The sequence below is a fragment of the Coregonus lavaretus genome (genome assembly GCF_964263955.1).
Source record: "Coregonus lavaretus genome assembly, contig: HAP1_SCAFFOLD_2791, whole genome shotgun sequence".
In the NCBI taxonomy this organism is placed as follows: domain Eukaryota; kingdom Metazoa; phylum Chordata; class Actinopteri; order Salmoniformes; family Salmonidae; genus Coregonus; species Coregonus lavaretus.
The window spans coordinates 26,488-52,399 of NW_028163463.1; the positions used below are offsets into that span (position 1 = coordinate 26,488).

Consider the following 25,912-nt stretch of genomic DNA (forward strand, 5'->3'; position numbering starts at 1 on the left):
GATCTATGTTGGCCGGTGTGGTTCCCAATCAGAGGCAGCTGTCGCTCGTTGTCTCTGATTGGGGACCATACTTAGGCAGCCTATTGGCACTAGTGGGTTGTGGGATCTTGTTCCGTGTAAGGTATGTTGTGTGTGCTACCTTGGACTTTACGTTTCGTTTCCTTTGTTGTTTTGTCGTGTTTTTTATTACTTTAATAAACATGTACATACAGTGGGGGAAAAAATTATTTAGTCAGCCACCAATTGTGCAAGTTCTCCCACTTAAAAAGATGAGAGAGGCCTGTAATTTTCATCATAGGTACACGTCAACTATGACAGACAAAATGAGAAAAAAAATTCCAGAAAATCACATTGTAGGATTTTTTATGAATTTATTTGCAAATTATGGTGGAAAATAAGTATTTGGTCAATAACAAAAGTTTCTCAATACTTTGTTATATACCCTTTGTTGGCAATGACACAGGTCAAACGTTTTCTGTAAGTCTTCACAAGGTTTTCACACACTGTTGCTGGTATTTTGGCCCATTCCTCCATGCAGATCTCCTCTAGAGCAGTGATGTTTTGGGGCTGTCGCTGGGCAACACAGACTTTCAACTCCCTCCAAAGATTTTCTATGGGGTTGAGATCTGGAGACTGGCTAGGCCACTCCAGGACCTTGAAATGCTTCTTACGAAGCCACTCCTTCGTTGCCCGGGCGGTGTGTTTGGGATCATTGTCATGCTGAAAGACCCAGCCATGTTTAATCTTCAATGCCCTTGCTGATGGAAGGAGGTTTTCACTCAAAATCTCACGATACATGGCCCCATTCATTCTTTCCTTTACACGGATCAGTCGTCCTGGTCCCTTTGCAGAAAAACAGCCCCAAAGCATGATGTTTCCACCCCCATGCTTCACAGTAGGTATGGTGTTCTTTGGATGCAACTCAGCATTCTTTGTCCTCCAAACACGACGAGTTGAGTTTTTACCAAAAAGTTATATTTTGGTTTCATCTGACCATATGACATTCTCCCAATCCTCTTCTGGATCATCCAAATGCACTCTAGCAAACTTCAGACGGGCCTGGACATGTACTGGCTTAAGCAGGGGGACACGTCTGTCAATGCAGGATTTGAGTCCCTGGCGGCGTAGTGTGTTACTGATGGTAGGCTTTGTTACTTTGGTCCCAGCTCTCAGCAGGTCATTCACTAGGTCCCCCCGTGTGGTTCTGGGATTTTTGCTCACTGTTCTTGTGATCAGTTTGACCCCACAGGGTGAGATCTTGCGTGGAGCCCCAGATCGAGGGAGATTATCAGTGGTCTTGTATGTCTTCCATTTCCTAATAATTGCTCCCACAGTTGATTTCTTCAAACCAAGCTGTTTACCTATTGCAGATTCAGTCTTCCCAGCCTGGTGCAGGTCTACAATTTTGTTTCTGGTGTCCTTTGACAGCTCTTTGGTCTTGGCCATAGTGGAGTTTGGAGTGTGACTGTTTGAGGTTGTGGACAGGTGTCTTTTATACTGATAACAACTTCAAACAGGTGCCATTAATACAGGTAACGAGTGGAGGACAGAGGAGCCTCTTAAAGAAGAAGTTACAGGTCTGTGAGAGCCAGAAATCTTGCTTGTTTGTAGGTGACCAAATACTTATTTTCCACCATAATTTGCAAATAAATTCATTAAAAATCCTACAATGTGATTTTCTGGATTTTTTTCCCTCAACTTGTCTGTCATAGTTGACGTGTACCTATGATGAAAATTACAGGCCTCTCTCATATTTTTAAGTGGGAGAACTTGCACAATTGGTGGCTGACTAAATACTTTTTTTCCCCACTGTATATCACGCTGCGCCTTGGTCTGACCCGTCCTTCAACGAACGTGACAGTTTATTAATGATGGTGTCTCTTAACAGTAAACTATAGTGTTTACTAATGATGGTGTCTCTAAATAGTTTGCACAAGGCTTTGCCACAGTTGGTCTCTTCATGCCCAGTTCTAATACTTCTAATACATTATATCAGCTCCTTCATTCAGCCCCCTCATACTTCATTCCCTTGTTGTTTTATCACAAAAGCTTATACCAGTGATTATTCTCCAACCACTCTTTCTCTTTTCGTTTGGTTTGAATTAATGGACAATTACTCTGTGAAGAGCTTTGTTCATATTGTCTATCACAAGGCGCATTATGCACCAGTTTCATTCCAGTAATGTGGAGAAGAAAAAAAACAGGAAGCAAAAAGCAGACTAGCCTAGCTTGGAACACAAGGAATGCTGACTTGATGGTGGATCATACTCATACAGGAGGGGTATTATCTCTAACGAGACATAAAGTCCACAGGAGAGCAGCACTAGTAAATACGTTGTTGAGTGATGCAACACACAGCATGGAGCATTGGAGCTATCATGGCACATCTGCAGTACAATGCTAATTTGTGTCTCCAGATGGACAACCGGTTAATAACAAATCAATGGAAAAAATCAATGGCACAATTAAAACAGGAATAATTTCATTAAGGGACAAATAGAGAGATCAACCATCTGCTTTGTTGTCATGGTCACTCGGCAGGCAGAACAAGCTTCCCCCTAAAGTCAGGAAAGCGGAGTCCCATAAACACAACCCATAATGTCAAATTTTTACAAATTCATTAAAAGTGAAAGCTGAAATGTCTTGAGTCAATACGTATTTAAACCCTTTGCTATGACGAGCCTATATCATTTCAAGAGTAAGAATTTGCTTAACAAGTCACATAATAAGTTGCATTGACTCTGTGTGCAATAATAGTGTTCAACATGATTTTTGAATGACTACCTCATCTCTGTACCCAACAAATACAATTATCTGTAAAGTCCCTCAGTCGAGCAGTGATTCAACCACAAAGACCAGAGAGGTTTTTCAATGCCTCGCAAAGAAGATGGGTCAAAATATAAAAAACAGACCCTTAATTTCCCTTTGCACATGGGTAAGTTATTAATTACACTTTGGATGGTGTATCAATACAACCAGTCACTACAAAGATATAGGCGTCCTTCCAAACTCAGTTGCCGGAGAGGAAGGAAACCACTCAGGGATTTCACCATGAGGCCAATGGTGGCTTTAAAACAGTTACAGAGTTTAATGGCTGTAATAGGAGAAAACTGAGGATGGATCAACCACATTGTAGTTACTCCACAATATTAACCTAACTGACAGAGTGAAAAGAAGGAAGCCTGTACAGAATAAAAATATTCCAAAACATGCATCCTGTTTGCAATAAGGCATTAAAGTAAAACTGCAAAAAATGTGGCAAAGAAATGTACTTTATGTCCTGAATAGAAAGTGTTATGTTTGGGGCAAATCCAACACATCTCATCCCTGAATACCACTCTTCATATTTTCAAGCATGGTGGTAGCTGCATCATGTTATGGGTATGCTTGTCATCGGCAAGGACTAGGGAGTTTTTTAGGATAAAAAGAAACAGAATAGAGCTAAGTACATGAAAAATCCTAGAGGAAAACCTGGTTCAGTCTGCTTTCCACCGGACACTGGGAGGCAAATTCACCTATCGGCAGGACAATAACACAAAACACAAAGCCAAATATACACTGGAGTTGCGTACCAAGACGGCATTGAATGTTCCTCAGTGGCCTAGTTAGAGTTTTGACTTAAATCAGGTTGAAAATCTATGGAAAGACTTGAAAATGGCTGTCTAGCAATGATCAACAACCAACTTGACAGAGCTTGAAGAATTTAAAAAAGAATAATGTGCAAATGCAGGTGTGCAAAGGTGATTCTAACATGTATACTCAGGGGGTTGAAGACTTATCTAATCAATATATATTAGCGTTTTATCTTTTATATTTTCTTTTACAAATGTTAGAATTTTTATTTTGTGTAGATCATTGTATTTTGTGTAGATCATTGACAAAAAATAATTACAATTAAATAAACTTTAATCCCACTTTGTAACACAACAAAATGTGGGAAAAGTCAAGGGGTGTGAATACTTTCTGAAGGCACTGTATCTTAAGATGAATGCACTAATTTGTAAGTCGCTCTGGATAAGAGAGCCTGATGACTAAAAATGTAAAAATGTAACACGGCTGTAATGTCCAATCATCAGTTTTGGAGGGTTGATTGGAACCTCATTTTGGTTTGGTAAACACATTGATTCAGACGTTTATGGGTTTCTTTTTTCTTTACTCAGCAAATAGCTTCATTATGCAAATACACTTCCTGTGAATGAATATCTCTTTTGACAGAATCCTCTTGCTTATTTGGAGAAGCGTTCAGAAATTCATATAACTTTACTAGGCAAACCTCATAGCTGCTAATACTGTATATTCCACATCCTTGAGGTGAACCAAATCAACACTCAAAAACAACATAAGGGATAGTAAGAGAAGGAAATCTCTCAGTCCGTTAGCAAGCCAATGTCCTTGATTCGACATACAGGAAAAAGTGTAATTATTCTGTATCTCCAACTCTTCAGAAAGTCCATGTAGTAATCTGTAATCACCTCTTGAGATCTATCTCACCAAATAGAGCCCTGAGGGGATTTAGGACTTAACAGAACCATCTACAGGACATATCCTCCAATTGACCCTTACACGTTACACCACTGTTAACATTGAAGGTGGCTTATTATATTGAAAATTGTAATAAGATTGGCACTGCAATTTTAGTTACTCGTCAGAACAGAGTGAGAGGCCACTTACCTCCAGCCACTGTCCGTGGGACTGCATTTTGATGAGGACGCAGGGATCTGGCTTGGACAGGGCGTCCCGGTCTGAGATGCCCTTGCAGGTCACCCGCAGCTCCACTTTGGCCAGGCATGGGCTGTTGAACAGACCAAGGGTGTTGGCCGCAGACTCATAGATGTTGCTCATGGTGTGTATGTGTGGCGAGTGTTCTGCGAGGGAGAGAAACACACATATCACAGTGATTAGAGGGAGTCGTCACTCATCATTCAGCACACGCAGGCGCAGGCACACGCACACGCACACACACACACACACACACACACACACACACACACACACTTCCTCTACTTTATTCACAAATACACACAAACATCCCCAAACACTGTACACTCAGGAAACTTGATTATCAGCAGGGCTCATTGTTCCTTTAGAAGCCCCTCCGCCCCCACAGCTCTCAAACTGCTGTTAAGGATCCCATGCTGATTTGATGAGTACACCAGACAGGATATGATAGCATCTTCCTGTCCACCAATCACCTAATTAATCCCAACCCTCCAATTAGACCGTCAAGGTAAATTAGATCCGTGAGATGTGAAGTGATGATCCCAATCAAAATGGACTAATACCAGATATCCTGCTTGTATAGTGATAGGCTATCTCCTATATCCCTTAGAGAGCTTGGGACTAGAAGGTTCTATCTGCAAAAAGATGATTCTGACATAATTGGCATTAAAGTTACGAACCCTCATTGGTTTGAATGGTGTAAGCTATTTTTATATTGTATTCTTTTGAACATAACAACATGAATTGGGTTTTTTTACAGTACTATATAGGCAGAGAACATTGAATAGAACAAGGCTATGTCAATAACTAAATTTTGACAAATATGCAGATAGAACCTTATAGTCCCAAGCTTTTGCCTTGATAATAACTCATCAAACGAAAGTGATACTATGGATCAGAAGACAACAGCAGCTCGTTAATCCAGACAAGGTTACCACCACTGTAGTCCTGGGGAAGCAGACAAGGTTACCATCACTGTAGCCCTGGGGAAGCAGACAAGGTTACCATCACTGTAGCCCTGGGGAAGCAGACAAGGTTACATCACTGTAGCCCTGGGGAAGCAGACAAGGTTACCATCACTGTAGTCCTGGGGAAGCAGACAAGGTTACCATCACTGTAGCCCTGGGGAAGCAGACAAGGTTACCATCACTGTAGCCCTGGGGAAGCAGACAGGGTTACCACCACTGTAGTCCTGGGGAAGCAGACAAGGTTACCACCACTGTAGCCCTGGGGAAGCAGACAGGGTTACCACCACTGTAGTCCTGGGGAAGCAGACAAGGTTACCACCACTGTAGCCCTGGGGAAGCAGACAAGGTTACCATCACTGTAGCCCTGGGGAAGCAGACAAGGTTACCATCACTGTAGTCCTGGGGAAGCAGACAAGGTTACCACCACTGTAGCCCTGGGGAAGCAGACAGGGTTACCACCACTGTAGTCCTGGGGAAGCAGACAAGGTTACCACCACTGTAGCCCTGGGGAAGCAGACAAGGTTACCATCACTGTAGTCCTGGGGAAGCAGACAAGGTTACCATCACTGTAGCCCTGGGGAAGCAGACAAGGTTACCACCACTGTAGCCCTGGGGAAACAGACAGGGTTACCACCACTGTAGCCCTGGGGAAACAGACAGGGTTACCACATTTACATTACATTTACATTTACATCATTTAGCAGACGCTCTTATCCAGAGCGACTTACAAATTGGTGCATTCAACTTATGATAGCCAGTGGGACAACCACCTTTTTTTTTTTATGGGGGGTGGGGGAAGAAGGATTACTTTATACTATTCCACCACTGTATAGCCCTGGGGAAGCAGACAAGGTTACCCCCACTGTAGCCCTGGGGAAACAGACAGGGTTACCACCACTGTATAACCCTGGGGAAGCAGACAAGGTTACCACCACTGTAGCCCTGGGGAAACAGACAGGGTTACCACCACTGTATAGCCCTGGGGAAACAGACAGGGTTACCACCACTGTATAGCCCTGGGGAAACAGACAAGGACAGAAGATTCCAGTTCCCTTTTCATTGAGACTGATAGAGAATGTGGTGTTCTAATCAAAGTGCCCTTCTCTGAGTAATTGGATTTAGCCTGACAGGCTAATAGCTAGCGACATGGCGGAATAACAATCCCACCGATCGATCCCTGAGCAATGAAATGCACCGTGGAGACAGAGAGAGAGAGAGAAGAGAGAGAGAGAGAGAGAGAGAGAGAGAGAGAGAGAGAGAGAGAGAGAGAGAGAGAGAGAGAGAGAGAGAGAGAGAGAGAGAGAGAGAGAGAGAGAGAATTGATCGGACACCACAGCCTCGGCAATCTGCTCTTCTTGTCTGAGGGATTTTTACAAACCATAGGTGCACCGTTAGCAGGTATCAGAATATACATCAGCTACAGTACCTCCATTGTCCAATAGAAACTCTTGTTTTGTCACGCCCTGGCTCTGGGGACTCTTAAATGTTGAGCCAGGGTGTGGATTTTTCTATGTTTAGTTTTCTATGTTTTTTGTTCTAGATCGTTTAGATCTATGTTGGCCAGGGTGGTTCCCAATCAGAGGCAGCTGTAGCTCGTTGTCTCTGATTGGGGACCATACTTAGGCAGCCTGCTGGCACCAGTTAGTTTGTGGGATCTTGATCCGTAAAGGTTTGGTGTGTGTAACCTCAGGACTTCACGTTTCGTTTTGTTGTTTTGTTCGTGTGTTGTGTATCAATAAAGATGTACGCTTATCACGCTGCGCTTTGGTTCCACGAGTCATCAGTCAACGTGCGTGACATGTTTGCAACTGTTGGACTAATGATTACACCTCATCTTAAAACATCACCGACCACCACTGAAGCTCATCCATCAAAACCTCCGTCCTCCATCATCCAGCCAACAGAAGCTCCATAACCAGCTGACAGGATCTTATATTACAACTAAATGAACAGCCATGTTTACATACTGTAAATCCATGAAAAACTCTTTCCCAGAAATACACATTGCCAGCATGCCAATATTAGCCATCCCTTCACAGACATACACAGGACGAGCGCACAGCTGGTGAGCGACAGTGAGTAAAAAAATACACAAAAATGTAATATTTTCCTACTAGCACTGACTTTGCTGATAAATACCTTGTTGAGGGAAAATGTACTTGATACGATTGTGATGTGTTGATGTCTCTCCTAGCTATCTTAAGATGGATGCACTAATTGTAAGTCACTCTGGATAAGAGTGTTTGCTAAATGACCCTAAAAATAAATAATGAACAGACCGGCACCGGCGCCCTGACTCCCCCTGCACTTCTGGTCGATTCTTCAAGAACTGTCTTTTTTTTCTGGCTGAGGCCTATGCTATTTCTGTTCTGCTCAAATAGGCTACTTGCAGGAGCCAACTCTATTCCGGGACACATCTGTAGCAATGTGCTTCTATGTTTGTAAATGCAGGTGTGTGTATTTGTCTATACTGTATGTGTGATTATGGATATATTTGTATTCATACTGTTGAAGTGTGTGTGTGTGTGTGTTTTTACAGTTGTTAATTTCCTTGTCTGACAGAGCTGAGATTGTGATATATGTGTGTGCCTGTGGTGTGTGTGCCTGTGGTGTGTGTGCCTGTGGTGTGTGTGTCTGTGGTGTGTGTGACTGGGGTGTGTGTGACTGGGGTGTGTGTGAATGTGGTGTGTGTGAATGTGGTGTGTGTGAATGTGGTGTGTGTGACTGTGGTGTGTGTGACTGTGGTGTGTGTGTCTGTGGTGTATGTGACTGTGGTGTGTGTGTCTGTGGTGTGTGTGTCTGTGGTGTGTGTGCGTGTAATGGGTGTTAATGTATGTGACCCTGGACAGTGGCAACCTGTAAAGGCTTTGTTTACAGCTGTGATTGGATGTGCTGATGCTGTCTGTCACAGCAGGCCTCATAAAAGTGCTGATGCCGGCCAACGGCACTGTAAAGCCTAAGGCTACTCCAGACAGACCACTGGCTGTTGCCGGCACCCTGGTGTTCAATAGCAGAAGAAAGACCAAGAACAAATAAACACAACTCATTTGAACACATTGACCTTCATCGAGGAAAGCTAATCTACTCTGGAAGTCCAGCGGACAAAATGGCAATAGCCATTCTGGATATGAATGTCTGCTAAATGAATGTAATGTCTAATGTTTCGTTTCCAGAGCCGTAATGTGTAAATCCCATTCCGCCTGTCTCATGCCATGGCACTCTCAGCCTGGCGATGAGCAGCACTCCCCCTGGTCAGGTCTCACAGATGCTTTAAGTCCATCTCCACAACATGAGCTGGAAAACCCAGTGTAATTGAGTGGTTTTGCTGGGATCCAGCAGGATATCATTCATTGCCTTCCTGACTCCCAGCAGCTCAGTGTGATCTGAGCATTAGGAAGGATTTTATCCTCTCCATGTTCCTTCTTTCAGACGTCAGAATATCAACTGAGCTATAGGCTACCCCCCAGTCAGGTACAGATGTAGGATCTTAATTTGAGACAGTTAGCTACAGCAGGAAAATAATCCTGCAGCAACAGGAAATGTGAATTATTATGTGGATTATAGTTAATGGAAATGTTTTGTAGGGGTTGATACATTTTTCGTTCGGGCAAATCAAGTCTGACATTTTAAAGTGGAAATTACGAACTTTAGAAGCCTTTTTAAACCTTGAATACATTACAAGTTTGAAATGTCCTGCATTGCAGGAAAGTTATCCTGCAACAGAGTGATCAAATTAAGATCCTACACCTGTATCACTCCCCCTGGCACTGGATAATGCATTGTTATTGTCACATTATTGCCAGTCAGTTACAGTATCATTTCCCTCCTGTTCAGCTCCACTTCCTGAGCCAGGATGCCAATAATCCTGGAGGATATCATATGTTATTCACAGCAAACCCAACATAATCTGATTACAGTATATAATTTCACAACACGGTTGAAATACAAACGTCAATCATCTGAATGTTACGCTCCGTGCATTATCCTTCCTATCTCATTACCCATGATGCCTGAGGCTCAGGGCTGGGGATGGGCCATCATTTCTTCTTATGCTTGACGAGATGGACTGATGGTGTGAGAATGTTATGGGGGAGTATGAGCCTGTCTGCCACTCATACTAACCTCCATGCTCTATTGGAATCGACACTAAATGGGTCTGCTTATTGCCTGTGTCAACACCATGGGGGCTAGAGGCATTGCCTGACTGATGCTAGGGTTAAGGGTTGGGCAATGTTTATACCGTAAGAAATGTACCCATTTGTTATCATTAGCGGATAATCAGGACGCTACTATTAACTTGAACTATTCACTGCGTAATGAGGTCTGACTTGAATGTGGTCTGTATATTTCACAGTTGCCATGGAAGCAAGGGGAAGGGATCCCCTTTTTTCCCAACCGTCATTCTCAAACTCTCACAGCGTCAGGCACACCTTGTTACCAACCCCTCTGTTGTTGTACTGTACTGTCGAAGGCGTGGAGTTGAGTTCCATTTCCACCACTGACCACCACTTCTACGTGCCATGCCAGGAGAATAGAAAAATCTATAATTGCATCCTGTGTTCCTTGGAAATCCCTGCTGCTCACTGCATATCTTTTAACCCAGTTAAGTGAAATTTCTGACACGCTAGTAATTAGCCTTTCACTGAATGAGTGATGGATGAACCTGTCCATGTGATCTGAACCTGGTTCCACTACCAAAGGCCTTTCTCTCACGCTGCGTATTTAATCATTCGGGAGGGTAAAGGGTTCAGAAGCAACTTTAGAAGTAAAGCTTGGATTAGTTTCAGATGAAAGGAGAGAGGAATGTGCCTGTCTGCTGTTGGTGTGTTGTGTGTTGTCATTCAAATAGAATGAGGTGAGTAGTAGTGGAGGCTGCTGAAGGGAGGACGGCTCATAATAATGGCTGGAATGGAGTGAATGGAATGGTATCAACCACATGGAAACCCTCCACCCCTCAGCAGCTTCCACTGGTGGGTAGATACTAAATGATGTTCAACGTATCACTCCAACTGGTAGGAAAAGGGGTTGCATGTTACAGCTACATTACAACACCTGCTCACTCTGACAGTGTGAAACTATATGAATGCTTTTGCCTCAGCCCAGCATTAACACACCGTATTCAACTACTTACCTTTGAATCAGGTGTGTCGGTGCTGGACTGGAACCAAAGCTTGCACACTCAGTAGCGCTCCAGGACTATAGGGTTTGTGACCACTGAAAAAGCAGAAGTCGCTCAGCCCAATTACAGGTGAAAGGATACTTTCCAACTCTGACTGAATTTCACCCTAGCCACTGAAAACCAGATGCAGGGACATGATCATCTCAGACTCTCTGTCTGTAGTGATGGAATTCTCAGCGAGGCGAAGGACACATTTGTGGGGTGATGAACTTTTTGGCACCATTATTTTAAGTCTACATGTCACTGTCAGTCTGAAGTGACACCTCAAGACATCCTGGTTTCAGTAAGCTGATTTCTCTCAATGATAAAAATGCCTCTTAGTTATTCATGGAAACAGAAGGCAGTGAGAGAACACCTCTTACTATAAATCTGAAAACAATGAATCATACAGCAATCAGCGTGCATGGACTACTCATTACTCAGAAGCACTATCAGAGGCAGACCAGAACACTAGAAGAATCAATGAATGTCATTATTTATTTAACAGTGGTCAGCTCATTTTTATTTTTATTTAACCTTTATTTAACCAGGTAAGCCAGTTGAGAACAAGTTCTCATTTACAACTGCGACCTGGCCAAGATAAAGCAAAGCAGTGTGATAAAAACAACAACACAGAGTTACATATGGGGTAAAAGAACATAAAGTCAAAAAAAAAAAAAAACTACAGAAAATATATATACAGTGGGTGCAAATGTAGCAAGTTATGGAGGTAAGGCAATAAATAGGCTATAGTGCAAAATAATTACAATTAGTATTAACACTGGAATGCTAGATGTGCAAGAGATTATGTGCAAATAGAGATACTGGGGTGCAAAAGAGCAAAATAAATAACAATATAGGGATGAGGTAGTTGGGTGGGCTAATTTCAGATGGGCTGTGTACAGGTGCAGGGATCGGTAAGGTGCTCTGACAACTGATGCTTAAAGTTAGTGAGGGAGATAAGAGTCTCCAGCTTCAGAGATTTTTGCAATTCGTTCCAGTCATTGGCAGCAGAGAACTGGAAGGAATGGCTGCCAAAGGAGGTGTTGGCTTTGGGGATGACCAGTGAGATATACCTGCTGGAGCGCAGACTACGGGTGGGTGCTGCTATGGTGACCAATGAGCTAAGATAAGGCGGGGATTTGCCTAGCAGTGATTTATAGATGGCCTGGAGCCAGTGGGTTTGACAACGAACATGTAGTGAGGACCAGCCAACAAGAGTGTACAAGGTCACAGTGGTGGGTAGTGTATGGGGCTTTGGAGACAAAACAGATGGCACTGTGATAGACTACATCCAATTTGCTGAGTAGAGTGTTGGAGGCTATTTTGTAAATGACAATGCCGAAGTCAAGGATCGGTAGGATAGTCAGTTTAACGAGGGCATGTTTGGCAGCATGAGTGAAGGAGGCTTTGTTGCGAAATAGGAGGCCGATTCTAGATTTAACTTTGGATTGGAGATTCTTAATGTGAGTCTGGAAAGAGAGTTTACAGTCTAACCAGACACCTAGGTATTTGTAGTTGTCCACATACTCTAGCTCAGACCCGTCGAGAGTAGTGATTCTAGTCGGGTGGGCGGGTGCCAGCAGCGTTCGATTGAAGAGCATGCATTTAGTTTTACTAGTGTTTAAGAGCAGTTGGAGGCTACTGAAGGAGTGTTGTATGGCATTGAAGCTCGTTTGGAGGTTTGTTAACACAGTGTCCAATGAAGGGCCAGATGTATACAAAATGGTGTCGTCTGCATAGAGGTGGATCTGAGAGTCACCAGCAGCAAGAGCGACATCATTGATATACACGGAGAAAAGAGTCGGCCCGAGAATTGAACCCTGTGGCACCCCCATAGAGACTGCCATAGGTCCAGACAACAGGCCCTCCAATTTGACACATTGAACTCTATCTGAGAAGTAGTTGGTGAACCAGGCGAGGCAGTCATTTGAGAAACCAAGGCTATTTAGTCTGCCAATAAGAATGCGGTGGTAGCTCATCAGGTTTACCAACACGTCAGTGCTAACAAGGTAAACCCTAGCTCTTCATTATTTTTAAAATGTCAGAGAATTAATTAGTTGTGTGAGCCCGTCCTCCCCAATTAAGGTGCCGCCAACCTCCTGTGAATGCCATCACCATGAGCATTATGAGTTAGACTCAGCTGTCAATAACACATCAGCTATTTTTTTCGGCCACTCACAGGAGAGAGATTCAGATGTATTTGCATATTCATAGAAACATCACTGCCAGTTCCTTGTTGGCTTCTTTTAGTGGGAACTCCCTCTAACCTCTCTCTGTCTGAGCAACTGTGTGCATAACGTTTGTGTGTAGGCACACAGCTGCACTTGATCAGACAAGTCAATCAGGTTAGGTATAATTTTCTTGATCAACTTACAATATTTTTTGCTAATGCAGATGTAGCCTGTGTGTAAGCTACAGGTCTTTATTTAAAAATTATTATTATTGTTATTATTTTACATGCCTTCAGTAGCAAGCAATTTTTATTGTCAATCTCGATTATTGGTCTGTGCTTGACTTGGACTCAAATAGGTACCGGTACTCATGTTTATATTTAGGTGCATGAGCTCTAAAATACTTTTGAGCTAATATTCTATAAGAGGAACAGGAAATCAAGCAGTAGAAATGTTGCGGTGCCGCTACTCAGCTCCGGTGAGCTCCTGCCCAAGTCAAGCACTTTTCTTGGTTCAAGTGTTGATTGCACACCCTCCATAGGTCAGGAAAAATAGTTCTATTGAAAGACTGGGAAAGATGCTAGAATAAAGTAGGGCAGTGCAACAGGGCGGCAGGTAGCCTAGGGGTTAAGAGCATTGGGCCAGTAACTGAAAGGTTGGTAGTTCGAATCCCGAAGCTAGCATCTTCTCCCGAGTGGCGCAGCGGTCTAAGGTGTCACTACAGACCCTGGTTCGATTCCAGGCTGTATCACAATCCGACCGTGATTGGGAGTCCCATAGGGTGGTGCACAATTGGCCCAGTGTCATCCGGGGTAGGTTGTCATTGTAAATAAGAATTTGTTCTTAACTGACTTGCCTAGTTAAATAAATAAAACAGATGACTAACATGTAACAGCATACCCAGCTAGCACATTTAGTTGTGGAAATGCCCTGTTTTTTTTTTACTCATACAAAGCTGTTCATTGTAGTCTATTCAAACATACCCTATGTCAAAGGAAACAAGCACTCATTAAGATCAGATGTGTCCAATTAGTGGGTGAGGCCAACACACCTAAACACACCAACAAAAAAAAAACAGATAGAGGATAGAGTTTTATTGATGCTGAGAACGGAATGTATATGTTTTTTTATAATATTCTTTAAATGTTCTTTGAACTATACTCATGTTTTCTTGTGTTTTTTATGGAAAGTTTTCTTAATTCTCTGAGAACATGACTTTAAATAGAACCACAAAGAAACCTGCTGAAAACGTTACGCTTAAGTACTGAAATTCCACAGAAGAACGTTGTTTCTTAATGTTCTCTGAACATTCTGAGAACGTGACTTTGAATAGAGGAAACCTGTAGGAAACGTTATGGGGAGGTTGTATGCAAAATAACCATAGGACTAAGAAACATATGGTTCTTAGAACATTATGTGCTAGCTGGGTACTCTAGCGACATGCAGCACATAAACTACATCAGATAACCATCCCTGTTTATATTAGGTGACTGGAAACCATAACGACCCTGCCCTGTTAATCCATTCAGGATGAATGAAGGATGCTCATAACTTCATACAGATGAAATAAATCATCACCAGGTTCCGCAGCCAAATTCAGATGCGTAACGACGCAGATTGGCAAGAGCAGGTCCGGTGACTGGTAGATATGACCTCATTTTTGCTGGACATATTTGAAGTATTGTTCCTGCAACACTTGCAAAAGATATGATCAATGTAGCCTCTTACAAGCAGTCAATTATTCAACCTTGAAAAAAGAGCCTCCAGAATCTACAGGCAGGTGTCACACATCATAAACTAGGCCTATGTAAAACTGGGGGAATTCCATAATCAGAAACATTTTGATCAACAAAGTGAATTATAACAGATATTATTAAAATATGTTCAATATCAACAATTTTCAATGCATGTTTATGAAAACACTTTGTTATTGATTCTAAACTCACCTTATAAAGACATGAACAAAAATAATCCCAAACCAGTGATGCTGACAAAAAAAAAACTTTTCCAATTCAAAGGCTCCGATTTGAGCAAACTCGGCTAAGAAAGATGACTTCGCCACGCAGAGAACCAAAGCCCATTCTCAATCCATTGTTTATATCAGCAGAGATAGAGGACCCAGCCCTCTTGACGTTAGATCTAGTTTTGTCTCCCCCTTCCCTCTTTATGAAAGACGGTTGGAGAACAGTCCCAAAGATTATTTCACTGGCTCCCGCATCACTTCAGTTGCACCCTCTTCTTCAATGAGGTGTTGCTGCGCGCCGCGCTATCACTAATTTGACAATACTGCCCTCTGGCGGTCGTTTACAATTAATTCACACCTCCTGCCACACTTGAAATATCTTGCGGTTTGTACCCACCACATACTCTCAAAATGATACATTGAACATTAGTTCACCGCTCTGTATTGATCTGTCAGAAAGCCATTCGTCAGATCTTGTTCACTCTATGGTAATCGGCCTGCCACACGTAACCCTAGGTTTAGTGGCTAATTATGTTAGTCATTACCCTTGAGGACAAGCGAGAGGATATGAGGGGTGTAAGTATTGATAGGCCTACGAAACACGTTTTTCTATACTGAACAAAATTATAAACGCAACATGCAACAATTTCAAAGATTTTACTGAGGTACATTTTATATAAGGAAATCAGTCAATTGATTCATACATTCATTAGGCCCTAGTCTATGGATTTCACATGACTGGGAATACAGATATGCATCTGTTGGTCACAGATACCTTAAAATAAAGGTAGAGGCAGTGGATCAGAAAACCAGTCCGTATTTTGTGTGACCACCATTTGCCTAATGCATGGACACATCTCCTTCGCATAGAGTTGATCAGGGTGTTGATTGTGGCCTATGGAATGTTGTCCCACTCCTCTTCAATGGCTGTGCAAAGTTGCTGGATATTGGCGGGAACTGGAACACACAGTCGTACACGTCGATCCAGAGCATACCAAATATGCTCAATGGGTGACATGTCTAGTGAGTATGCAGGCCATGGAAGAACTGGGGCATTTTCAGCTTCCAGGAATTGTGTACAGATCCTTGCGACATGGGGCCATGCATTATCATGTTGAAACATGAGGTGATGGCGGCGGATGAATGGCACGACAATGGGCCTCAGGATCTTGTCACTGTAATATTCATGTTTCAACATACGGAATTGTAATTGGTTGCATTCTACCCGTGTCATACTGCGCTATGATTGGTTATGACCATCCAGGTCGTGAGGTCATTTTTCAGTTGATCATGGCCGAGGCAGAGACACGTGAACATACCAGTTATAACTCGCTAATAAAGAGCTACATTTAGAAAGATCCTGTCATACTGCATTTTATTATTTTGTACAAAGCGTGCAAAACAAGACATAATGTCAGAGTAAAATGACTAAAATATGGATTTTGCTGGAGTTCCTTCACCTCGAATGGACTGAGGGTCTACAAACTTACCGGATGCATGGCGTAAATTCAAACAGCATGTGGAGCTAATGTTCACGGGTCCTCTGAAGGAAAGAGAAGAGGAAAAGTGCAAAACGTCCCAAAACATGTGGATATTGTGGGTACAAAGTGCATGGCGAACAGGGAAATTGCCCAGCTAAAGGCAAACAGTGTACTAAATGTGAAAAATGGAATCACTTTGCAAAGGTGTGCAGAGCTTACCGTGGGAAAACAGTACACACAGTGAGTGAATATGAAATGTCAATCAAAGAGTAAAACGCTGATGAACTGTTTATTGATTCAGTGACACAGAAAAGTCAGATATCAGAGACAGAGCAAGCCTTTGCTGACATTGAGATAGGAACACAAGGCAAAGTTAACATGATTCCTCTGAATAAGTACTGCAGCTTGACATCTGAGTGTGAGCTATGGCCCATCACGCACAGACTGACTGGTTATGGTGGTGAACAGCTCCCAGTAAAAGGCACATGCACTTTCAAATGGAAATACAAGGAAAGTGACATGATGTTGGACTTTTACATTGTTGACACTCGAGCACCCGCAGTGCTAGGTCTTAAATTGTCCTCATCAAGCTAGTTTTATCAGTGACAGCACCAGTAGAGACAGATAATGTCATGGAGGAGTTTGCTGATGTTTTTACAGGAATAGGACTATTCCCAGGAGAATGTACCATTCACGCAACTGCTGTGGTCTACCCACCGAGAACATTTCCCCTTGCTCTCCGCGCCCGTCTGAAGAAAGAGTTGGAGAGCATGGAGCAATCTCACATCGTCACCAAGGTTACAGAACCAACAGATTGGGTAAACGTGTTAGTGGTGGTGGAGAAACCACGCACAGGCAAGCTCAGAGTATGTCTCGACCCAAGAGACTTGAACAAGGCTATCAAACGCCCCCATTACCCCTTACCGACACTAGATGGAATCACACACAAGCTAGCGGGAGCGCGCTACTTCAGTGTCATGGATGCCAGATCGGGCTACTGGGCTATCAAGCAATAAAGAGCTACGTTTAGAAAGATCCTGTCGTACAGCATTTAATTATTTGGTACAAAGCGTGCAAAACAAGACAGTCACGTTATCTCTGTGCATTCAAATTGCCATCGATAAAATGCAATTGTGTTCGTTGTCCGTAGCTTATGCCTGCCTATACCATAACCCCACCTCCACCATGGGGCACTCTGTTCACAATGTTGACATCAGCAAACTGCCCGCCCACACGACGCCATACACTTGGTCTGCGGTTGTGAGGCAGTTTGGATTACTGACAAATTCTCTAAAACTACTGACAAATTCTCTAAAACGATGTTGGAGGTGGCTTATGGTAGAGAAATTAACATTCAATTCTCTGGCAACAGCTCTGGTGGGCATTCCTGCAGTCAGCATGCCAATTGCACGCTCCCTCAAAACGTGAGAAGTCAGTGGCATTGTGTTGTTTGAGATGTGGACTGCTTTTTGATCAGTTACAGTTACAAAAGCTCATTAAACTTAAAATAATTTGCTAGTCTTTGGCATGAAAAGGGCAGCCTTGCCGTTAATTACATTTACTGTACATTTGAGTCATGTAGCAGACGTTCATCCAGAGCAGTGGAGGCTGGTGGGAGGAGTTAAAGGAGGATGGCTCATTGTAATGGCTGGAATGAAGTAAATGGAACGGAGTCAAACATGTGGTTTCCATATGTTTGATCTGTTTGATACCATTAATTCCATTCCAGCCATTACAACGAGCCCGTCCTCTTATAGCTCCAGAGCGACTACAGTTAATTGATTAATTTTAAGGTAGCTAGGTGAGAGAACCGCAAATCACAGTCATACAAAGTAAACTTTTTCTCAATAAATCAGCTATCAGCAAAGTCACCTGCTTGGCAACCTGGTGGTGGCTTTCACCTGCTGGTAACCCCTAATGGGTTGGGACACCTCCTGAGGTCACCTAGATAAGATTACTGTCATGTACAATGGAGTAGATTGATTTTAGAAAAGTTAATAGTTAATTGTCGTTTTCAGGGTCATGTTTTATTGTTTTGTTGATAAGCAAGCAAGCAAGTTTATTTATATAGCACAATTCATACATCGAAGCAATTCAATGTGCTTTACAAAGATGTTTATCAAAAATAATGAAAACATCATAATAATAAAAATACAATAAAATAAACAAATACAAAAACATATAAAGATTACAAATTAAAAATTAAAAATGGGATAAAAACATAGGAAGCTATAAGGCTAAACAGTGTGGTTAAGTTTAAGTGATCAGTCGTAGGCACGTGAAAAGAGAAGTGTTTTTAACCTGGATTTTAAAATGGATACGTTTGGGGCACATCTAAGATCTTCTGGTAGTTTATTCCAGTTGTGTACAGCATAAGTGCTAAACGCAGCTTCTCCATGTTTAGTTTGGGCTCAAGCCTTTGGCTATATTTTTTAGATGATAGAATGCTGTTTTGGTGACCGCTTTGATATGACTGTTAAATGTGAGGTCTGAGTCTATCAGAACACCAAGATTACGCACTTGATCGCTGGTTTTAAGGACCCGAGAATCCAGCTCTTTACTAATACAAACACAATAATCTCAGTTTTATCTTGGTTTAATTGTAGACAATTTTGGTTCATCCAGGTATTTATGTGCTCTATACAGTGACACAGAGAGTCTATTGAGCTGTTGTCATACAGTTCGAGAGCCATATATATTTGAGTATCATCAGCATAGCTGTGGTAGTTCATGTTGTTGTTCTGTAAAATTTGGCCCAGAGGTAGCATATAGAGATTGAACAGAATCGGTCCGAGAACTGATCCCTGTGGAACTCCGCATGTCATAGCCACCCTATCAGATTCATGATTACCAATGGTGACAAAGTAACTCCGGCCATCTAGATAAGATCTGAACCAATCAAGGACTGTCCCAGATAGTCCTACCCACTTTTCCAGCCTATCTATAAGTGTTCCATGATAAGGTGGATTGCCTTGGACACAAGCTGTTGGTGGAGCATTTTGGACAGCAAAGGTGGCATCCTAGGGGTGGTATTTTTAACCTCTGGGCTCTGGCATGATATTAAGAGCATCATTACATGACCCATTACTTAACTCTCAACTAAAGATAACTCTACTTCTATGCTGAGTACCTGAGTAGACCGATCTTAGTCTTGGGTTAATGACACTCTTGGGTCCATAGACTAATTTCTAGGCATCTTAGGTGGAATCTCTCTTCAGATAACAATTGATAACACCCCTCCTGTCCATAAAAGCAAGGCACGTTCAAGGTTTGTCCTTTGAAGATATCACTCAGAACACATGCTATCTTCCTGACCACAACGATGACTATAAATTAAATCCATTGAGCCCAACAGGATTAGTTAGTGCAGACAAGCCAAGACAATATGTGGTTGGAGTTGTATTTGGGAATGGCAGTTCTTCTCAGTGTAGAGTGCAAACCATTGAACAAGGAGACACACAACAAGTTGCTAGTGATCTCCTTTGATGGTTTCCGATGGGACTATGATCAAGACGTAGACACCCCTCACATGGACAAGTTAGTGGAAGATGGAGTGAAGGCAAAGTACATCACCCCTCCGGCTATCACCATGACGTCCCCATCTCACTTCACCACTATAACTGGTAAGGCATAAGAGTTACAAAATGCTATTGACTTTTTGCATGCATTTGAGCTGCTTGTTTGAAGTACTCAATCAGGTACATATAAAAAATAAGAAGTATTTCCTTGGGTAAAATGTGAATACGGGCCCAAGTTACTGTTTCAAATCTGGTTTCAAAGTCAAATGTAGCGTAGTAGATGGATTATTGCCAATTGATTTCTTTGGCCAAATACTCCCAGTTTTTCATAAAAACAGTTTTGTTTGTGGTGTGTGCCCAGAAAAACCCAATCCTGACCATGATCTTACTCACATTACAAAGTAGCCTCACTTGCCAGTGTTCTTGGTGGCAAGTAGCCTAGTGTTTAAGAGCGTTGGGCCAGTAACCGAAAGGTCACTGGTTTGAATCCCCGAGCTGACTAGGTGAAAAATCTGTTAACCCTAATTGCTCTGGATAAGAGTGTCTGCTAAAATGTAAATGTTTTAGCACAATCTAATATGTACACTGTATATGGGCATAAACATATCCTTTGGGTCCTAATTATTTAAATACAAATCTCTTCAAACTTGCTGCTTACTTTATTTCTGGGCAATTGACCACACTTGAATCTGACCCTAGTGCTTAGTGCTATTCCTGAGAAATGGAAATCACCTTCTGTTTTCATTTGTTAATGCAGGAAAAGCCCACAAATCTGCAGACCAATTTCTAAATGTTCTCTTATTTGACAATGATATGCTATCTAAATTCCATGCAATATTTTCAAATAATTATAGTACAGCAATTAAAGTTGTAAATGCCATCTTCGATATCCTTGATAAGACACAGCACTGAGGTTTTGGATACTGTTTATCTGTCAGAACGCTGCGTGTGGATGTGGTGCAGGGAATCAAGCGCAGGAACCAGGGTGTTCGTCAACAGACTTTAGTATATCCAAAAACAGGAATGAGTCGCCAACCCAACCGGGTGGCACGAACAATTACGCACAACAACAACAGTGCGAAATACAAGAAAAAAGCGCACGCAGTGCGAACTCTCAAATACAAAGTTATGAGAGAGGAAACTCCTCAATGGCAACAGCTGACAATAATAATCACACATAACACCTGACCCAACACACGATAACTAAATAGGAAACAAAATCAAAGACTAACAAGGGACAGGTGTACAACCAGACAAAACCAAACAAACATGAAACATCGAACGGTGGTAGCTAGTACTCCGGGGACGACGACCGCCGAAGCCTGCCCGAACAAGGAGAAGGAGCAGCCTCGGCCGAAACCGTGACATTATCATAATGTCATGACGAAAAGACAATTAAACCTGGAAGGTTGCTGGCATCAAAAAATATTTAGATATCATGATCTTTTCTTCTCATATCTCTCACAGGGAGATGGATAGAGGATCATGGAGTTGTTCACAATATGATGTTTAATTCCACAACTCATCAGAAAGTCGGCCATAAAGCTACCTTGAAGAGGTCTGAGTGGTGGGACAATGGAGCCTTGCCGTTGTGGATTACAGCACAGAACCAGGTGAGGAACTGGTCATGATTTGATCCTGGAAATAAAAATTTGGGTCAAATATGCAGAATTAGCTTACAGTCCTCCTACTGACAGCTACAGAAACTACTGTCAGACTTATATTTACAGTGGGGAGAACAAGTATTTGATACAGGTTTTCCTACTTACAAAGCATGTAGAGGTCAGTAATTTTTATCATAGGTACACTTCAACTGTGAGAGACGGAATCTAAAACAAAAATCCAGAAAATCACATTGTATGATTTTTAAGTAATTCATTTGCATTTTATTGCATGACATAAGTATTTGATACATCAGAGAAGCAGAACTTAATATTTGGTACAGAAACCTTTGTTTGCAATTACAGAGATCATACGTTTCCTGTAGGTCTTGACCAGGTTTGCACACACTGCAGCAGGGATTTTGGCCCACTCCTCCATACAGACCTTCTCCAGATCTTTCAGGTTTCGGGGCTGTCGCTGGGCAATACGGACTTTCAGCTCCCTCCAAAGATTTTCTATTGGGTTCAGGTCTGGAGACTGGCTAGGCCACTCCAGGACCTTGAGATGCTTCTTACGGAGCCACTCCTTAGTTGCCCTTGCTGCGTGTTTCGGGTCGTTGTCATGCTGGAAGACCCAGCCACGACCCATCTTCAATGCTCTTACTGAGGGAAGGAGGTTGTTGGCCAAGATCTTGCGATACATGGCCCCATCCATCCTCCCCTCAATATGATGCAGTCGTCCTGTCCCCTTTGCAGAAAAGCATCCCCAAAGAATGATGTTTCCACCTCCATGCTTCACGGTTGGGATGGTCTTCTTGGGGTTGTACTCATCCTTCTTCTTCCTCCAAACACGGCGAGTGGAGTTTAGACAAGAAAGCTCTATTTTTGTCTCATCAGACCACATGACCTTCTCCCATTCCTCCTCTGGATCATCCAGATGGTCATTGGCAAACTTCAGATGGGCCTGGACATGCGCTGGCTTGAGCAGGGGGACCTTGCGTGCGCTGCAGGATTTTAATCCATGACGGCGTAGTGTGTTACTAATGGTTTTCTTTGAGACTGTGGTCCCAGCTCTCTTCAGGTCATTGACCAGGTCCTGCTGTGTAGTTCTGGGCTGATCCCTCACCTTCGTCATGATCATTGATGAGGTGACGAGGTGAGATCTTGCATGGAGCCCCAGACCGAGGGTGATTGACCGTCATCTTGAACTTCTTCCATTTTTCTAATAATTGCGCCAACAGTTGTTGCCTTCTCACCAAGCTCCTTGCCTATTGTCCTGTAGCCCATCCCAGCCTTGTGCAGGTCTACAATTTTATCCCTGATGTCCTTACACAGCTCTCTGGTCTTGGCCATTGTGGAGAGGTTGGAGTCTGTTTGATTGAGTGTGTGGACAGGTGTCTTTTATACAGGTAACGAGTTCAAACAGGTGCAGTTAATACAGGTAATGAGTGGAGAACAGGAGGGCTTCTTCAAGAAAAACTAACAGGTCTGTGAGAGCTGGAATTCTAACTGGTTGGTAGGTGATCAAATACTTACGTCATGCAATAAAATGCAAATTAATTACTTAAAAATCATACAATGTGAATTTCTGGATTTTTGTTTTAGATTCCGTCTCTCACAGTTGAAGTGTACCTATGAAAAAAATGACAGACCTCTACATGCTTTGTAAGTAGGAAAACCTGCAAAATCGGCAGTGTATCAAATACTTGTTCTCCCCACTGTAAGTGAATGAAGTAGCTCTGATGAAAGTTAACCTTGGAGACCCCCTACTACACCCTTTGATTAGAAGCATACATACATTAGCCAGTATTAACTGGTCAATGTCCATACCTTTTCTTCTGTTTCAGGGCCTCAAAACAGGTTCCTTTTTCTTTCCAGGAGGAGGAGCCAACTACAGCGGTCAATGTGTAAACCGGGCACTGGTTGAGGAACCAGGTCAACAAGATGATAACGAAACAGAGTGGCGTCAGAATATTGACACTGTGTTGAGCTGGTTCACCGAAGAAGATTTTGACTTTGTGACTCTGTACTATGGAGAGCCTGACAACGTGGGTCATGCCAAAGGACCGGACCATCCTGACAGGAAAACCATAATAAAGCAGATTGACCGCACCGTTGGATACCTGAGGGAGGCCATCCAGCGAGATGGTTTGACTGATAACCTTAACGTCATCATCACCTCTGACCATGGCATGACCACCGTTAAAAAAAGACCTCTTGTAGATGAGATAATCCTCTCTAAATACCTGAATTTCTTCAACACGGTTTATTTTGAGCTCCTTGACTACGGCGGGTTTGGCATGATCACACCGAGGAAAGGAAAGGAACAACATGTTTATGATGCTCTCATGAAGGCCCCAAACCTCACAGTCTACAAGAAGGAAGATATGCCAGAGAACTTTCATTTGTCCAAGAATGACAGAATACAGCCTATTATTGTCATTGCTGATCTAGGTTTCAACTTAAACTCGGTAGGTACCGGTATTAACTTTTAAGACACGTCATATGCTATGTATAAAGTAAAAAATTGTAAAGTAAAAATATCACAGATTTTTTTATATATATATATATATTATAATATGTATATAATTTCAACAGCGGTTGATCGTCTACGTGAACAAAGGAGATCATGGATTCCACATGGGCGAAATGGACATGAAGACCATCTTCCGTGCTTTTGGACCAGATTTCAAGAAGAGTTATCTGTCCGAGCCCTTTGACAGTGTCCACATCTACCCTCTAATGTGCAAGCTGCTGCAGATAGATCCAGCCCCTAACAACGGCTCCCTATCCGTCACTGAGGGCATGCTGGTTCAGAACGGTACGAGCCGTGAGCTTCTCCTAGAAAGCATTTTAGTATCAAAATGCATGACAGTGTCTATTAATTCATTCTAATACAGGAAGATACCAACCTTAATGTGTGCTCCACTGATGATACTTCTTGAATAAGATAATTATCAAGACTGACATGAGAAATGGTTATATCACATAACTAATGGCACCATTCTTCTCTACACAGGTGGGAGAAGAAATCAGATGTCCCTTGGTGTTTTGGCATCGATATTTGTCTACATTTTATTTGTCATGTAGTTATTTCTGATGTTGGTTATTTTCCTAAATGTTTGTTAACTGAAAATAATTGCATAGTTGAATCAATCATAACAAAACTCCAACAGATATTCTTAAGGAGGATCACATTCGCTATGATTTTCATCAACAATATCCATCTGATTGTATTATACACTCAGTGTCCAGTTTATTAGGTACACCCATCTAGTACCGGGTCGGACGCCACTTTGCCTCCAGAACAGCCTGAATTCTTCAGGGCATGGAAACGTTGCTCAATTGGTATCAAGGGAAAACATTCCCCACACCATTACACAACCGCCACCAGCCTTTATCATTGACACCAGACATTATAGGGCCATGGACTCATGCTGCAATAGCCCATCCGTGACAAGGACCAATGAGTTGTGCGCTCCAAGATGCCGTTCTGCACACCGCTGTTGTACTGCGCCGTTATTTGCCTGTTTGTGGGCCCGCCTTTTAGCTTGCACGATTCTTGCCATTCTCCTTCGACCTCTCATCAACGAGCTGTTTTCGCCCATAGGACTGCTGCTGACTGGATGTTTTTTGTTTGACGCACCATTCTCGGTAAACCCTAGACACTGTGGTGCGTAATAAGCCCAGGAGGCCGGACGTTTCTGAGATATTGGAATCGGCGCGCCTGGCACCAACGAACATACCACGCTCAAAGTCGCTTAGGTCACTAGTTTTGCCCATTCTAAAGTTCAATCGAACAGTAACTGAATGCCTCGATGCCTGTCTGCCTGCTTTATACACTGAGTGTACAAAACATTAATAATAATAATAATAATAATATGCCATTTAGCAGACGCTTTTATCCAAAGCGACTTACAGTTATGCGTGCATACATTTTTTGTGTATGGGTGGTCCCGGGGATCGAACCCACTACCTTGGCGTTACAAGCGCCGTGCTCTACCAGCTGAGCTACAGAGGACCACCTTCCTAATATTGAGCCACAATTCTTCGGGCCATGGACTCTATAAGGTGTCGAAAGCGTTCCACAGGGATGCTGGCCCATGTTGACTCCAATGCTTCCCACAGTTGTATCAAGTTGGCTGGATGTCCTTTGGGTGGTGGACCATTCTTGATACACACAGGAAATTATTCAGCCTGAAAAAACCCAGTAGTGTTGCAATTCTTGACACAAACCGGTGTCTACCATACCCTGTTCAAAGGCACTTAAATCTTTTGTCTTGCCAATTCACCCTATGAATGGCACACATACACAATCTGTTTCTCAATT

At 42.6% G+C, this 25,912-nt stretch overlaps 1 protein-coding gene across 1 annotated transcript; it reads left to right on the plus strand.

Moving 5' to 3' along the window:
* The first annotated feature begins 18,227 nt into the window (after positions 1–18,227).
* LOC311118115 (ectonucleotide pyrophosphatase/phosphodiesterase family member 7-like) lies at positions 18,228–25,433 on the plus strand. The gene is made up of 5 exons (XM_084192992.1): positions 18,228–20,086; positions 21,449–21,594; positions 23,430–24,053; positions 24,181–24,403; positions 24,602–25,433. Exons 1-5 carry the CDS (start codon positions 19,849–19,851, stop codon positions 24,670–24,672), a joined length of 1,302 nt encoding a protein of 433 aa, XP_084049118.1. The 5' UTR covers positions 18,228–19,848; the 3' UTR covers positions 24,673–25,433.
* The last annotated feature ends 479 nt before the right edge of the window (positions 25,434–25,912 follow it).